Source organism: Lissotriton vulgaris, chromosome 7 (assembly GCF_964263255.1).
Source record: "Lissotriton vulgaris chromosome 7, aLisVul1.2, whole genome shotgun sequence".
In the NCBI taxonomy this organism is placed as follows: domain Eukaryota; kingdom Metazoa; phylum Chordata; class Amphibia; order Caudata; family Salamandridae; genus Lissotriton; species Lissotriton vulgaris.
In genome coordinates this window covers 1,741,037,181-1,741,055,529 of record NC_141695.1, presented here as the reverse complement: position 1 = coordinate 1,741,055,529, position 18,349 = coordinate 1,741,037,181, and the positions used below count along the sequence as shown (strand labels likewise).

Sequence of the window (18,349 nt, the reverse complement as noted above, 5' to 3'; positions counted from 1 at the left end):
TAATTCTCAAGTGCAAGTAAAGGTCGCAGATAAGTAAAAAATGCACAGTGCTCTGCTTAGTAACCTTGTCACAAGGGCAGGGGGAGGAGGAATGATTTTTCATACGAGGGAATGCCACCAGGTGCTGGACTATTCCTAATCGCAGTCTCGTGAGGACAAACCGATGGGATGGTTTAGTGACAATCCTCAAATAATTTTGGAAGCCAAGTGTCACCACATTGGAAAAATTGAATTGTGACGTTGTTAACGACATATTTGTATCTCTACGAAGATAAGTTTTCTTACTCATATAACAACACTTTAGCTCTTTCTTGGGGATATCAGATAAACAATCGGGGTCAGCCTTGACATCTAGGTTAAATATGTCTCTAGCTGTTACCACAACATAATGGATCCATGGAATCAGTGAGCACTTGTCTAGGAGAAGGCAATCACTAATAATACTCCTGGTAAAGCCAGTTTCTTCCTTCAACCAGACTGCTCTCCACACCATCAAGGGCCTTAGGCTGATTAGATTAGACAAAAAATCCAAACCCAGTTCCCGATGTGAAATCTCGTTCGAGGCTGATTTTGGTAGACATAACCGTCTTTTAATAAAAGCATTTTCCTCGACCTGTAGATCCATGTGCCTACTCTGTCCCCAAAAGCCGGATCCATATAATGCAATTGACACACATATACAACAGTAGATGTGCAACATTTCGTGGATACGTCGGTCCCGAAGCTTAGTCGCAAATTTGAAAATTCTGTGAATAATCAGCTTGTCTCTGGGCCTAATAGCTAATGCCTTTTTTAACTTACGTAGCGACTCCGAACAAGCAGAGTCAAACGATCCAGTCCTCTGTTTCTTATTGCTGGACTTAGTTATGGTCATGATGTTAACAACCTGGGCATTAATCTGACTAAAACTTATCAAAATGTCCCTTGAATCAGTATTAATGTCCAGGCAGACGCTAAGGTCTGGTAGGCAGGCTACCACGATCTTAGTCAGAAGGTTTTCCGAGTTATCTCCCCTCCATTTAATCCTGTAGCCATTAGATCTAGTTGGGGCAATATCAGTAACCACAGGTTTAGCGGCCAATACTTTATTACCCCAAATAGTTATTACCATGGTGACACAGTTATGGTCACTCATCGCTAGGTCCAAAATGACAAGACTATCACAGGACCCGCTAATGTTGCCCGAGATCAGCACATGGTCTATAACCGTTGCGGCGTTCCTCCCGGTGAATGTAGGGACAATATTACCCTCACAGTCCTTCGTGGCTTGTAAAGCAACTAAATCATATTTTGCTAAGACCCAGTTCAGTGATTCCCCATATGTACTGTGGACAAAATGTAAACAGCCATCCCCATTCTCATCATTAAAGCCACATACCCTGTTAAAAGACAATGGGCACATCTGGGCGTTAAAATCTCCCCCCCAGATGAGTACAAAGTTAACCCGGTTAACTCGGCAAATCATTTCCATGGCCTTTTCCAATTCAATGACTGCATTCAGGCGTGATGAATCCGGCAAATTATTATAGTAGTTAATCAATAAAACATTGCAGCCGTTTTTATGACTTAGCCACAATAGTTAGGAGTGCCAACCAACCTTCTCATAAAGAATAACTTGCACAGGTGGATCAATGGATAGCAGGATCAAGAGACCACCTTTGGCTCTGCCCATGGTAGGACCTTGGGCTGGTGAATTGAACGAGACAAATCCTTCATAACTTAAGTCCTCCACACTCCATGTCTCTTGGAGGCATAGAATGTCAAAGCCTTCCACAATGTCTCCCCACCCCAAAAGGTCTTTTTTATTATTCCAACCTGCGATATTCCAGGAAGCTAGTGTATACCCTGTTTGTCCATTGGTCTGTCACAGTTCGAGAGTTCTTGTCCTATCGCTAGATACAGCTTCTCCAAGCCCAGTGTCAGCAAAATTGGTATTTAGGCCATGGCTCTCTATCACAGGGGATACTTGGATGGAGACCGAACTATCATTTCCAGGCGCGCTGAGCCTAGAATAGTCACCTAGCTCGCCCAAGTTCGCGCCCTCCTGCATACCTGGGTCAACGCTGCCTTCATTATCTCTTATCCCCGTTTTTTTGGCACTATCTGGCTGGATGTTTCCATCTGTTCAGAAGGCATACTTTCCACCCCTTCCTGGTCACATAGCAGCCCCATTTTACAGTCGGGACCGAGTCAGTCAACCGCCTCAAGACAATTAAAGCGGTTATAACTAAGGAACATGTTGGGTATAAACATAGGATCTGGTCTATTCTGGGATAAGTGATCCGGTCTATTCCACATTCCCCTATATCCACCCCTCCTCTCTATTCTTATCCAATCCATAGGATTCCCTATTTCTGCATCCACCCTATAAGGGGGGTAGAAGAAGGTTAGTGGTAGTGTCATAATCATACCGTTGGTTCCTTGGCTAGACCAGGCACATATATGGGAGACAGTTCTGGGGTCTCTAAAAGTGACCACTATACAATCACCTGCTATGCTTTTAGCTGATCTACCAATCCATGAGGTCCTCCTAACCATTACAATCTCGCTCATGATATGGGGGGGCAACGGTCAGTTCATGTTTAGCAAATTAGCTACCTTATTTCTCAGTGAGGCAAAATTTTCCTTCACATTTTCTGCCAAACTGGGCACACCTGCTAAGATAACTACTAAAGGATTGGCCTCTGGGGGCAAATCAGGCGTTAGTGCCATCCCCGACCTATTATTGGCCGCTATTCCATATTCTTTGGACGATGCAGATTGCTTTTTCAGTGTTGCATGATCATCCTCCAGTGACCTGGATTTTATACCACAACCAGACTGGGAAGCAATGTTAGGAATAGCTACGATGTTACTTACAGACGGTTGGCTATTAGGCTTTCTACCAGCCTCTAATGAGGAAGGGGCGGACTGCTGACTGGGTACAATATCCTTGGCCCTAGGTTTTGAGCTGACTAGTAGTTTTTTACCCACTAGGGACCTATTTTGGCCAATTTTGGTGGGCTGATTATTCAATTTAGAGGCCAAGGTCGATTGATTCACCCTTTGTCTATTACCCGTCTCTGATCCCTCAACGTCAGTCGGAGGGATTTCCTGTTAGCCATATCACTTTGCATTTTATCTAATTTAAGTGAATTTTCTAGGACATATTTCTCAATCTGATCTATTTTGGAGGCCATCATCCTAGTTCTCTCCAGTAATGGGAGCATCAATGATTTTACAAGTATTTCAATTTTACCCAGCAAGCCGCCATCACCATTAGCTATACAAGAGGTGGAATCGTAAATAACATCTAATGGGGCCATGTGCAGCCTAGAAGGGTCGGGAACAGCTAATGATGTTGGAATAATACTGCCAGTTTTCTTTTGCATTTTTGCAGGACCACCCCTAGAAGCACAACCCTTTCTTTTTCTTTTATTAGATGTAGGAATGGTTGGAGATCCCTGATCACTGATTATTTGGGGTAAACTGTGTACCTCAGCTGGATTAGATACCTCAGTGACACTGCCAATACTAGAACCTACACTAGAAAGAGATAGGTTAGCAATAGAACAGCTCGCTTCATTATACTCAGCATCATTAGTCTGCTTCGTACTAGTCCCGCAACTTAATTGCGTCGTGGGTACAGGCGATACTGCAGTCCCGATTACACCTAACGATGAGCGCTTCCCTGTGAGTAAGTCCAGGGAAAGCCGCTTCTCGGTAAGTGCAATTTCCTTATCCAGGATGGTGGTCGCCCTTTTAAAAAACTGATCCAGCGTGCCTGTAACTACCCCACCTGAGGAAGAGAGCGTGACATTTCTATCTTTCCCTGAACGGAGCGGCATAATGACTTCCTATCAGCAATGGCAAAAAATGTATTAAACAGGAATTAAGGACGATTATACCAGGACTAAATCATTAGGTACTAATGATCATTAACAAGGATATAAAGTAATACAATATAGAAGCAACGTTGAAAGAGGGCAAGCCCGGCCCGGCCTTGTTCGTCCTTGGACGACCTTAGACGGCCCGCCCTTTGCCCGGGCTTCGCCCCGTGCTCCGTCCCGCGCGCGTCCCGTGATCCGCGGTAGGGGACGTGATTAAGTAAGGGGCGTTGGGGGCGGGAAGAGACACCAGCTGCGCTGAGTTGATGGAGCGTGGTGAACGCTGGGTCTCTCAGTCCCGACCCGGCAGGTCGTGCTAGTTGGCCCCAAATCGGCGTGCCTCAGAAGTCCAGAGCAATCCTAGGTGGAGGTAGAAGAAGTCACAATGTTCAAAAGTGCTCACACAACAAAAACGGCTTGCGAGCGGCATAATGTAATAATTTAAACACATTACATTAAAAATATTTGTAAGTTTAAATTAAAATCAAAATTCCTGCCTAAATTAAAAAACATATCTTTATTATGTAGTAATAATTATTAAAAGTGATTTATAGAAATAATTAGGCGTGATGTATTTATATTTTAATAAAAATAATGTTACCTTAATTTGTAAATATAAAGATAAGTCGCTCTATGGATGTGTATGAGCAGGTATTGCAGGACCAGTGTTTGGCCATGTGTGGTATTCGACTTACTCCAGCACGGAGCTGGAGTGTGTTTATTACTGTTTTGGGACCTTTTTGGCTGTAGTAACTTTAGAAGTGCAGTTTGTGAATAGAAATAGGTTTGCTCTTTTGTGAGTGGGTGGAAGTCCCTCTCTGAACCCCTCCTTTAACATTCTCTTCAGCATCCACATATCCTCATCCTGTCAGATTACTGCTTCAGCTCCACTCTGTCTCCCTCACATAACTCACCTCATGTTTAGTATTCAATTTATTTCCCTCCCAACCCTCTCTCTCTCTTACATACAAATGCCAATAGAGGTTTTGGGGAGCCATGCCCCACATCCAGGGAAAACATGCGAAAACAGTGTTACATTTAGGGGGATTGGGAGAGGAATATGGCAACTGTCCCATATTCAGGACAGGTGGATGTACAATTTTGAGATGAGTGGCAAGTGAATTGCTACAGAGTCTAAGATTCAGGAAAGAACAAAAGTTGTGAGTGGCCAATTTTTCACACACAGTATGCTGTAAATGTATGTAGCATGTTCCATTCAGGACAGGGTCTGAGGGATCAGTGTTTGACATTCCAGGCAGAGTGTGGTAGAGTATTGTCAAGGCGTAGAATGTTTTGTGATAAAGAGGGTTGTTAAGGAGTTACCAAGAAGAAGGGGAGAGCGTCAGAGTGGAAAGAGCAAAGGCGAAGAGTGGCACAATTAGAACAGGAAAAGTCACAACCAAACAAGAGGGCGTGAGAAAAAAATGAAACTGATGGGAAGAAAGGAAAAGGAAAGATAGAGAAAAAGCAGAGTAGACGAGGAGAGGCAAGAAGTAAAGAGATAGAAAAGGTAGAGTAAAAGGCAAGGGAAAGAATGGAAAAATAAGAATATGAGAGTGAAAGTGGAAAGGACAAGTAAAGTGTTTGACATAAGAAGAATGAAGGAAGAAGTAAAAGAAGCAAAGAGATACAAAAATGAGAGTGTAGGATGGCATGGAACGAGTAATAGAGAGATAGAAATATGAGAATGAAAGAGATGAAAGGAATGAGAAGTAGAGATGTACAAATATGAGAGCAAAGAATGGTATGAGAACATAAGTAGGACAGAAATATGAGAGGGACAGAGGAGAAGAGGTCCAAAATGTGAGTGAAAGAGAGGAAGGGAAGAAGAATTGAAGAGAGAGAAATATGAGAGTGAAAAGGGTCAGGGAATGAGAAGTCGAGAGATGAACATATGGGAAATTCAGGGGTTGGCAGAGAGGTGCAGGGAGGAATCAGGAGTTCAGTATGCATAATAGAAGAATTAGGAGGTGAAAAAGAGAGCAGTTGAGTAGGAATGTGGATTGGAGTTTGCAGTTGCTCTAATTGAGGCATCCAGGAGCTAAGCTATCAGTGGTGCAGCAGGTGCTGTGGCACCGCGTCTCAGATTTGGTACTCTCTGATATGAGTTGGCTCAGAAGCTCCTACACTGTACAGAAACTTGTTTAATATTTCCTTGTATCTCCTAACCCCACAGGTCACTCGTCAACCCCAGGAGCATTCCTTCTACATTGAGCAGCAGGTGGTGGTGTCCAACTTGCAGCCGGCTGTAGTGAAAGCCTACGACTACTATGACAACGGTGAGCTCTCTGTGATGATATTTGCACCCATGCCTGGACCAGTTTATGGTTAGATTTTGAGGCCATTATGACGACTACTCGTCTACGACTACTATTACTGACTGCAAATATATGCACACAAAACCAGGTAGAGGTGCCATAGGCATGGTACCTACTCTAACGGGTCAAGTGTTTACAAAGGTAAAGTCAATGTAGCATTTGTACGGCTGACATAGTTGAGGATTTAAGACGATTGTAAGGTAGCTGGCTGCAGGCTCTTGCTGCCTGGGTTCAGTCAAGTCTGTCCCCTTTAAACTTCGTTCTCACATGAGGGCACCAAAAATCACCCGAGCTGAGGTCCGACGGATGTATGACGTTACAACGCATACTATTACAACTACCTACCGTTACAACGCGACCATTACAACGCATACCATTACAACGCATAGCGCTTTGAGGTGCTGGATAGTGGTAAGTATAATTTACTATTCTAACTCCAGTCCCCGTGGACCCTAGGGAAGGTGTTGGATAGTAAATTATACTTATTCCCTATCCTAGAGCGCCCCCCAGCGCAATGCGTTGTAATGGTATGCGTTGTAAAAGTTGCGTTGTAATGGTAGTGCGGAGTAAAAGATGCGTTGTAACGGGTGTATACCGGTCCGACGCGTGCAAGAGGATACATAAAGAATTAGGTCTTCCCATCACTAGATACCAACACTTGAAACCCTACTTGACTCTTTAAATGGAGCAGGCTGCTTGACGCCGCACAATAAAGTGATTGTTATCCGCAGAGTGTGTAGCATCAGAGCTCTAAAAGTATATCACATACATATTCTGTGCATTCTGGCTTGTAGATTTCGAATGTAAGGGTGGTTCTAGACATCTGAAATATTTACACTTCAGCCCTTATGTGAATCAGCCTGAAAAACCCTTCACAAAAAAATCAGCTGTGACCTGCTGGGGAGCAATGAGACTCTGTCCCTGAAGTGTACTCTTTTCTCTCTGTAGGTGAAGAAGCACAGATGGAGTACAACGCACCATGCCACTGAGGTAAGGCTGTGTAACACCGCTACAACTACTCTACTCAAAAGGTACTTACCAGGGCACACATAATGTCTATGACATTCCCCTCCATAGTGCAGCAAGACTGGGAACCATAATCAGCCCTGGCAAAAATGTTCAAACCAGCCCTGCTCCCGCCTATCTCTCTCGCTCTCCTTCTGTCTTTCTTCTCTCTCTCCTTTTGTCTTTCTCCCCTTTCTATCTCCTCTTGTCTTTCTTCTCTCTCTCCTTTTCTCTTTCTACTCTCTCTCCTTGTCTGTCTTCTCTCTCTCGTTTTGTCTTTCTTCTCTGTCTCCTTGTGTATTTCTTCTCTCTCTCCTTTTGTCTTTCTTCTCTGTCTCCTTGTGTCTTTCTTCTCTCTCTCCTTTTGACTTTCATCTCTCTCTCCTTTTGACTTTCATCTCTCTCCTCGTCTTTCTTCTCTCTCTCCTCTTATCTTGCTTCTCTCTTTTTCCTGAAGCACCCGCTGAGCCTGCTTCAATACACCGCAGGAAATAAAGAAAGAAGCAGAGGCACCATGAGGGGCCTCTGCCTTCAGCAAACGCCCTTCAATCGCTCCAGCCCACTGGGGGAATGCCCGGTGGAAAAATAGGCAGTCCGGCCCTGGTCCTTCATCAGCCTAGCTGGCAAGTTTTATTTCTGACTTCTTGCCGCCTCTGTGAAAGAAGAAAAGAAAAGCAAATACAGGCGGTGTGTGGTAATGCTTGAGCCTGATGTAGCATTAGAGAGCCCCATTTCTTTCCAGAATTCCACTATACAGAATTAAAAAAAAAATCTTTTTATTTTCAGTAAGTGGACCGCAGGCTATTGATACCCTTTAAAATACCCGTCAATTATTTCGGATGATTTCGACTGGTTATTTTACAAAATATGCCTATAGAATGAGGTTGTGGTTTTAAGAAATTGATTAATCGTTAGTTTTGGTTTAATTAAAGAATGGATCTATCTGCAAGTAGGGCTAAACGTTTAACACATTTTTAACATGACACTAAATGACGAGAACAAAACAACGTTCCAAGGTGAGATTAAAATAGAGTAGAATGGGCACAAGATTCTGGGACTGAAGAAAATGATGCTGATATTGTTACTGTCGAAAAATTAATATTCTCTGTGAATAGTAATAAATATAAGAGAAACAGAGATTCTTCAAGAGAAAGCACGGATGTATGACGGTACCACGCGTACTTTTACAACACGTACCGTTACCACGCTACTTTTACCACGCAAGTCGTTACAACGACTTGCGTGGAGGGGCGCTGAATAGTAAATTATTTAATTTACTATTCCAACTCCAGTCCCCGTGGACTCTAGGGAAAGGAGTTGGATAGTAAATTAAAGTATTTACTATCCTGGAGCGCCCCCCAGCGCATTTCGTTGTAACGACCTGCGTGGTAAAAGTGGCGTGGTAACGGTACCGCGTTGTAAAAAATGCGTGGTAACCGTTGTATACCAAAAGCACTGAATCAATTGCAAGTGCAAATAAAACTCGCCAGCAATGGAGCCAGGGAGATCTTCAACATTGTTAGATCCTTCACAGACCCCGCTGCTTTGACCAGATCCCAGCCCGGACAAAATTGAAAACATCCAAACATCCTTTCCCCCTTCTAATACAGAAGGAGACGACGAGCGATCTACTCCTCTCATACCATCGCCACTCTCTCTGACTGAATTCGCGGTAATATCGGAAGCAGATTCTATGATCGAGCTCCTTAAATGTAAATCAGGCTCCCCTAACGACCCTTGGCCAGCCAAGGAATACAAAAAACTGGCACCTCTACTTAACCCCTATTTAAACCATATTTGGAATGACTCACTCCGTACAGGATGCTTCCCCACCAAAGGGAAGCATGCCTCCCTCGTCCCCATTCTGAAGAAACCCAATTTAGATCCTGATCTTCCCTGTAATTACAGGCCCATTTCCCTCCTGCCTGCCCCAGCCAAGGTCTTGGAAAAGCTGGTTCATTCCCAATTGGCTAGTTTCATCGAATCAAATGGGCTCCTCCATGCTTCCCAGCATGGCTTCAGGTCGGGCCATAGCACGGAGTCGGCCCTCATTGAAATGGCCGACTCTGTGAGATGGACACTCGACCGAGGATCGAGGGCGGTGTTAGTGCTGCTGGATCTTTCAGCAGCATTTGACACCGTCTCTCATAAGATCTTGCTGAGAAGGCTGGAGGACTTAGGGCTAGGCGGCTCTGTTCTGAAGTGGCTGGCATCGTACCTGTCTAATCGCACCCAGCAAGTCTTTACCCCTCCCTTCACTTCCTCTGCCAGGCCACTTAAATGGGGAGTCCCACAGGGTTCTTCCCTTAGCCCGCTTTTGTTTAATGTTTATTTCACCCCTTTGGCTAAGCTGATCTCCCAGACTGGGATCAAATCTACATCTTATGCTGATGACATCGAGCTACTTTTCACGTTCGATACCCCTTCTGCATCTGCTTTCGACCCGCTGAAATCCTGCCTACGAGACATTTCCAACTGGATGGATGCTAATTCCCTCCGTCTCAACGCAGGAAAAACGGAGATTCTGTTTTTCAACTCTCCTTCTCCCTTGGATGCCAGCCTGTGGTGGCCCGAAGACTTGTGCCAGGCCCCCATGCCTAAAAACTCGGTGAAAAACCTAGGAGTACGCTGGGATACCCACCTCAGCTTCGATACCCAGGTACAAACAGTCGCAGCCTCATGCTTTGCCAAAATCAGAACAATCAAACGGCTTATTAACTATCTGCCGGAGGAATGCCGCAAGACTGTGATCCAGGCATTAATCATATCCCATCTTGATTATGCCAATGCCCTTTATCTTGGTATCACAGCTGGCCTTTGTTACAAATTGCAGACGGTTCAAAACGCCGCTGCCCGGCTGGTGGAGAGAATTCCTGCCAGACACCATATCTCCCCTCACCTCCGTAAACTGCATTGGCTGCCCATTGCGAAAAGATGCGTATTTAAAGCAATGACGCTGGCATTTCGTGCATCTAAAGGCAATGGGTCGGCCCATCTGAAAAATACTCTTCGCCCTTATACCAAATCCAGGGCACTACGCTCCAACTCCTTATTTTTCCTTGAAACTCCCCGATTTAAGCGTTCCCGTGCTGGTGGAAAAACCTTTGAGGTCTGTGCTACCAAGCACTGGAATAAGCTTCCGTTAGCTCTTCGCACATGCCAGACAGAACCAGTATTTCGTAAATCCCTTAAAACCCTTCTTTTTTCCTCCTAGTTTGGTACCTCCGACCAGTCCCTCTAGTTTTCAGAGTCTTCCAGCGCCAGGATGCCCCGTTGGGGCCGCTGCGCGCTTTACAAAACACACTAATAATAATAATAATAAGTGATATTGAAAATGAGAATGCAAAAAGAATAAAAAAGGGAGACAAGTGGACAAAAGGAGTAAAAAGAATAAAATAATGTGTGAATACAAAAGTTCCAGAAACAGTAATTGAAATATTTAGCAAATCTGAACAAAGTGAAACAGAAGAAAAAGAGCAAGTGAGAAGAACAAAGAGAAATAAAATACCAAATAAGAAGTACAGAGCACCTGAATGGACATACGTGGTGACTTCTTTAACAAATGATTGGGGAAAAGAATTTCTTGAATTTTGTTCACAAAGCAGTTGTTCATACAAGCCACCCTAGATGAAATATTTTTCTTTTGGAACGGGTGCTGAAAAAGAGAGAGGAGATTTATGAAAATAAATGAATTTGAAAAAGTTCTGAAGTAAAAGCCGAAAGCTGAAGAAGAAGAGCTGATGGCTCTAAAAGGTGTGCGGTGCACAACCTAAAACTAATCTAGCTGAATCTAATACAATTTAGCTTAGTAATTTTGGATTACATTTTTGACAAATTTTTGATTTTTAAAAGGGATAGAACTCAATCTGAGGCTGGTAAACAGAATAAGGGCATGTGCAGGCAAAGATGTCTTAATGTTTGTCTTGCATCTGTTATGTTAACAGTGTTCGTATGGTAGGTATTAACACTTGTAGTACCATATTTTATGTTTATTAGTGCAGTAAATACTACTAATAATAATGAGCATGTAACAATTAATACTAAAAGAGATCTGGACTGTAACCTCAATATGCAGAAGCATATTAGTAATGCAACTAAGGGAGCAAACTTTCAGATCAATACACTAAGGAAACTGAAGCCCTTCCTTCCTCCCAATGACTTCAAGTTAGCGGTACAGGCTCTAGTTCTACCTCAGCTGGACTATGGAAGTGTCTCGTTATGCGGTCTCCCCAAAGCCACTAGAGCTCCTCTAAGAGCCTCCACCAACGCAGCAGCGAGACTCATCACTGGCTCGAAAAGAAGGGCCCACATCTCCCCGGATCTAAAATCTTTAAACTGGCTGCCATTTGAAGCCAGAATCCACCTGAAAATAGCTTGCATGACGCTCAAGGCCTTACATCATAATGCACCCAGCTATCTCACACAAAAACTCACAATATCTGGAGGGTCAAGATCAACAAGAAGTGCGGAAAACCTCCTTCTGAAACCACAAAAATTCAATAAGAAAAACGTATAATCGTTCCTTTTCAGGAATGGCACCCAAGATATGGAATGCCCTTCCACCAGAAATAAGACTGAACCCCTCCACCTCTTCCTTCAAATTGGAAGTAAAAGGCATCCTTATGGCAACATTTACGTAAACATAGCCTCACATGACTGTGAGAACCCCTACTCCATTCATCCTACCTATCAACCTAATCAATTTTGCCACTACCTTGATCCGCTTGTTTCGCCCTTGCTGTGCACCTCACTGCTTGGCTTTTTATATGTACAGTCTGTTCCATTTATTTGACGTTTTCATCATCAATGTATTACCATCACCCTTCAGACCGACCGGTCCGGTTCTGCACCTTATCTGATTTGCTCTTCTATCTGTGAAATATCTTTGCTGCTATTCATTATGGTCCTGTTTATCCTTAATGTTTGATTTGTCCTTTTGTTTATTAAGCTTTCTGATGTTATTCTTATGGTCCTGCTTAATTTTATTGTTTGATAGGCCTATACACATTTACTGTAAAGCGCTCTGATACCTGCAAGGGTCTTGTTCATGCTCTAAAAAACTTTCAAAAATAAATAAATAAATAAATAACTGCAGAGGTAAAGTAGGAGCAGTTTGCAGGAGGATTTGCTGTGGTGTCAACCATAAAATACGCTTTATGTGCAACAAAAATAAATAATCAATCCCGCATTAGTCACTGAATGTATGTGTACAGATGTATGTAATAAACCTTGTACACTGAAATACTGTCATCAGCAGCCAGTAAGGAAATTTGAAAATAATGCACGCCATGCACCCGGTTTCTGGCCAACTGCCTCTTACCTCGGATCTTCCTACCTAGGATTAAAAAATAAATACCTCTTTTGCAATATATCTTTTGCTTTCCTCTATTTTTCTTTCAAAAATTGTGAATGTCCAGGTTGCTATTTAAAAACAACCCCTTGGCCATCCTCTCCTCCTGTCCCCAAAGGATTGTGTAGATACTTGCTAGATTGCACTATGGTATTCTTTTCCATTGTTGCCAATTTCACAAACCTTTATGCTGCCATTATTCCTTCGGCGAATTGTGATGATGCCACTTCAGCGGCCATTTTGAAAAAGATGATTAATCATTCGCCTTCGGTACCATTTCTGTTGTAGATACATCCATAGTGCATGACTTCGTTCATGACTATTATTCTTGAGAAAATGTAATATTTATTTGTAAAGTATTTTGTTGTTTCACGTCATGCTACAAAAGTGGTTAAAGTGAATATAGGAATGATTCTTGCTTTTCTGTTTTCTAGCTTGTCATTAAGAAGTCCGAACACTTTACACCAGACCCAATGACCTTTCTAGCTGAAGACCAACACTCCAAAAAGCACTTCTGTTTTCTTCTTCTTCTTGTGCAGAAGATGTAGTGTCTGTTTTTGCCAAAGACTATTTTTTTAGGCCACAACTTATGTGTCTCATGCTTGTCCTGAAATGACCAAATTATATTAAATTGATGGACAAAGGTGTTGGCAAATGGGAACTGGGATGTCTCAAAGGTATATATAAGAGGTCGACAGAGCCTGGTGTCCTTTTATATATGTGACAGGAATACAGAGGTCTTTGGCCTCAAGGGTTTGCATGTATTTTGTAGGAAGTCAGGGTCTGAAGGTATTGTCCTACTTCTATGTACTGAACTGTTTCTGATGAAAAGGTTGCCATTGGAAAGCAATAAACATTGTTAAATGCAAATTAAGGACGGTGTGTGTTATATTTATAAGAAATGTGGTTCACAATTGCATTCAAGTGAAGTGGGGTCATTGAGGAGTGCTGGCCGTACACACATAGAAGTATGGAAGTACCACTGCCCAAAAAGCCTGTGTATGTGGAACACTGGGTTCTTACCTTTCCATAGAAAGCTGTATAACCTGTCTAATCATTTTGTTTTCACTTTATATCTTATAAACTCCTGGAGTAAACACAAAGGGTTTTTGGTCACAGAAGTGGGAGAGGTGGAGCAAGAGAAAACATCAATAGATCAAGGACATGGCTAATGACATCACCTGCTGGAAGAGGGGGATTTTCAAACATTTGCAAAACCTTCTGTCTCTCTCAATGTGGAGATTCCAGGGTAAGAAGTGCCCAAGCGAGGAATCTTGTGGAGGGCATGCTGTCCGTTTTGTATTCTGAGCAGCTGAAAGTTGCCGTCCGTCGGGAGCACCTGTTTTGGAGTTTCCCAGGTGCAAAACTGGGCAAGGCCTTGTAAATTAAAGGGACAAAACTAAAGATTTTGAATTTGACCTTCATCTTGACCCCCAGCCAATGATGAAACACGAGAGCAGACAAGACAGAATCAATCTTTCTCAAGCTGATGAAGACACTCTTCTGCTGTCCTCGGCACGTGCATAATCCTTTGGCTGGGGGTTGCTACACATGCTCTGTTGTTATGGCCTGTAATGGAAAGTGCCAAACTAATTTTTATGGCAACACCTTCAAAAGATGGCAGACTACTTGTTGCATTTCAGGTTATGGAAATCCTTCCTGCTTATCTCTTTTTCTCTTGTTTTGAAAGACTCCTCAGAACTGAAGATAACTTCTGCTTTTTTGACCTTGCAGCTTGATGGAGTTAAAGGAGTTCCCAGGGTGTGTGGCTAATTTAAAGGATGAATTTAATCCTTTGAAGATCCTGGGAGTATGATCTTAGTTGTAGCTCTGTTGAGGAAGAAACGATTTTGACTCCTCTGTTGATGTCCCTAGGGGAGGTGATCATTGCTAGGGTTGCTGTTAATTGACAAATCGAAAACCTTAAGGTAGAGGTGTCAGTGCTTATTTTCAGCAGGCGGTTACCGGTGGTGGCCACAGGTGCATGGTTTTGGGTACTGGGAGTCATTTTTCATCTCCCTAAACCCCTCCTTATTCCTTCCTTCTAACCACTCCTATTTTGTAATTGATATTGCCCATTTTCCATCCATTTTCTATCCACTCCCCCTGTCCCTCCCACATTTTCTAAAAGATTAGAGATGCAGAAGCAGAGACCTCCGTAGGTAGGTTTGTGAATAGCATTTCGTAGTATTTTTAGTAGTACCATTGAAGAGCTTCTAAACGTACTACAAAATGCAATTTGTGAATAGGGTCCTTTGGCTGCAACTAGTTAAAAGTGGAACAAGCATTTGCAATGCAAGAGGTCTCACATTTGAGAGGGTTTGAGCTATTGGCATCATAAATGGCAATGCCTTTTTTTATTCAAACGCAATTATATACTCTCACATATGGGTTGAAATGAGTTGTGCGGTGGGACCAAGGTGTCTGCTGCTCATAGGTAATATAGCGTGGCCGGACCCATGTGCAGTGCCTGCTACTGCTCAGATGTGAGCCGACCTTTGTGGCCTAGATAGATGTGAGCCACTCATCTCCTTTCAACCCCCCCAAAAGAGAACTAATATACAGTCCTGCGTCCCCCAATTCTACGGGTGCCCTACCTACCTCTCACATGGTAGAACAAGCACTGGTGTGTTTGTACTGCACTTGACAGAAAACAATCCTCTGTGCCCCGAAAAAATAGACAAGAATGCATATACACATCTGCTAGTTAAGTTATCTTTTTTTTTAAGCATCGCTGCTTTAGTCTCCTTTTCACCTGACTTGGCTGGAGGATCCTCCGATTATTAACGAATGGAGTGCATTTCATGTTTAAATGTTGAGACTTATCACCTTGACAAGGGCATCCCTTAATTACAACTCCCTCCCCAAATACGAACTCATTTTTGTCGACAAGGTCACTCACTGTCAGTAATTACTACTAAGGAACCATCTGGGATTATATTTCCTTTGCTTTAAAAAATAAAAATAATAATAGCTAAACAAACAAAGTCAAATGACCTGAAAATGTTGCATTGATTGTAGTAGGGTGACAGTGCACGCCATGCCCCACGCTGCACTTTCATCTAAGACCTTTAACGAAGTTTGCAGAATAGAACATCCTCACCAAAGGTTACTGAGAAAGCAAGCTTCTCACACCCAGTATTTTTTCAAACTTAACTGGAATCCATTAGTGCAATCTTTTGAAGCTGTGCAGGAACCAAATAACCCAGGCGGGCGCTTTCTGACCCGCTTGCACAACCCCAAATAAATCGCTACGTGTTAGAAGAATGAAAACGGCACTCACCAGAACATCTTGCAGTGCACGGGACCGAAAGACTCGAGTTTGTCATTTGGCTGCTTTGATACTCTACAGAGCAGGAAACAGAAGAGCCCTGCATCTTGTTCAAAGAACTGCCTGTCTTGGGCTCAACTCATTAAAGAAACATAACAAGAAGCGAGAAAGGGTCTACTTTTCTCTCGTACTCCCCATTTTCTTTGTGTCTGCTTTGATTTCCCCTCTACCTTACAGCTGGTGTCTTCTATCTGATTCCCCAGTCCACGTTGCGGCTGGCAGCTCGCAGGTTTCACTTTCTCAGCTCCTCATCTGACCCATGTATTATTCCACCGAACACAGCAGAGTAGCAGGCGCGGCGAGACGATGTGCGCGTGCACAATCTGCTGTCCGGGAGTGCACATCTCCTGTCTCCCTTCAGACACAAAACCGACAACAATAGGTCTCGCCAAGGCGTGCGGCCCATGCCCTGCATCGCTAGGCAAGACCTAAAAAGGAGACTTATATTGAACTTTGATATAACTTAAAACTGGTTTTAAGGACTGTATATCTTAGGTAAGGCTCAGTCATTAGGGGTGATGGAGTATCCTCAGATTTAACTATCTGTGTCATTTAGCCACGTCAAACATGAGAAGTTTAGTGTAATAAACTTTCAGCACTCTGGACAGATATGGACCTGTCCATGGTACTGAACTCTTGTAGGACAACAATTGCCTATTGCTTCCTATGAGAGGTGCTCCACCAAGACGAACTGCGGAACAGAGATCCGGACCAGTCTGCAATTCGTGCACCACGGTCCTACCCGACAACCTGTATTTTTCACTATCTCTCTAATAGACTGAGTGCTAGAGATGATCGGTGTAGGTCGCCATTTTATTGTACTATCATATAAAAGAGTTTATTCTTTTTAGAAGTAAGAATGGCCCTACTTTACGGTTAAGGATGGTGAGATAATTATGTTACAGTGCCATGTTCAACATTCTCAGGTCCTGAAATGAGATAGGTTTCACTACGGACCATGATACACAGGACAACTTAGCTAGTTTCCGGGGCCCAACATCCCATCTTGAACGAGGTACACATCATCCTTGTCTGGGACTGCATGCTGCTACCCCTTTGATCCTGCAAGGCTGTCCCGTTAGCTGTCTGTGAAAAAGCCTACCAACATCACATCAGAACAACATGTGCCTTCCAGTACTGCCATGGTTTCTTCACCGTGAGGGTCAGATGCGCCTGTAATGTGCTTGTGCGGATAGTTTAAGAAGTGCAGACAGTGTTTGTGTGCAGGAAGCTGCAGATCTGCTGGTGATCTACTTGTTCAAGGGTCTGTTGATCTTTCACTGTTGTATTTGTCCAACAAGTATCGGATCTGTTGGTGATCACCTAGGAACATCCCACAAATATTGAGGTGATGTACTTTGCAGCGAGACACCTATCTGGAAGTGATGCACTTGTGCAGTGAGACACCTATCAGGAGGTGATGCACTTGTGCAGCAAGATCTACATCTAGAGGTGATGTACTTGTGCAGTGACACACATCTGGAGAGGATGTACTTGTGCAGAGAGACGTCTATGTGTCCGGAAACGCAAGTGGCAGCTAGGACGTAGCGATACCTTACACCTACAACATACACGACTCCTGAATATCAACAGGAAGTTTTATATAATTATTGTAACTTCACAAGTACATCAGTATCGACTGGATCGATTTTTATTTTGAAGCAAGACAGTCCAACTGCGTGAAGCGTCTTTTCTGAATCATTATCGACCGTTTACAGAATTTACCATCTTGACACATCAGACACTAAGCACCTTTATGAATATCCCTTTAAGAGCTAGGACCCTATCGTTTTCTGGTCCTGCCTAATCATCAGACTTTAAATTGAGGTTATCGTTATATGCAGTGTGTTTTGACTTAACAATTATTTTATTTACAAAATTTGTAGCTCCTGAAGAAGGCGTGTCCTTCGCCGAAACGCGCGTCGACTCCATTCGCCACTTACTGTTTGGTTTCTATGATTATTTTATTTACAAAATTGGTGGCTCCTGAAGAAGGCGTGTCCTACGCCGAAACGCGCGTCGACTCCATTCGCCACTTACTGTTTGGTTTTTATGGTTAGAAGCTATTAAAATATGTAGAAACTGATTATACTGTTTGTATTTTTATGTATGGATTATGATTTTAATTTTTTATTGTCATAGAGTATATATCGTACTATAAATTGTATGATTTTTAAATGTGTTTATTCGACTGACATTTTAATTTTAGTTTGCTTTTGCTGTCATTTCATGCTGGTTGTTTTCCAAATTGTTACTGCCTAGGAGTTTTTCACACACATTATTATCCCTGTCCTAGGAGTAGAGTTTACTCTAGTTTCCAGGGGGTCATTGTTTTGCACAATCCTTGTGCAGAGAGACACCTATCTGGGGTTAATGCACTTGTGCAGTGAGACCTATATCTGGGGGTAATGCACTTGTGCTGTGAAACACATATCTGGAGGTGATGTATGTGAGAAGTTAGCCTGGTATATGATGTCCA

At 43.0% G+C, this 18,349-nt stretch overlaps 1 protein-coding gene across 1 annotated transcript in view; it reads left to right on the top strand.

Moving 5' to 3' along the window:
* Positions 1 to 13,411, top strand: part of LOC147706543 (alpha-2-macroglobulin-like protein 1) — a 96,613-nt gene extending 83,202 nt beyond the window's left edge. The window contains exons 18-20 of the mRNA XM_086929629.1: positions 6,043 to 6,145; positions 7,133 to 7,174; positions 12,974 to 13,411. Coding sequence (XP_086785755.1) covers positions 6,043 to 6,145; positions 7,133 to 7,173 — 144 coding nt within the window. The 3' untranslated portion in view covers position 7,174; positions 12,974 to 13,411. The remainder of the gene's footprint in view (positions 1 to 6,042; positions 6,146 to 7,132; positions 7,175 to 12,973) is intronic.
* Positions 13,412 to 18,349: the final 4,938 nt, after the last annotated feature.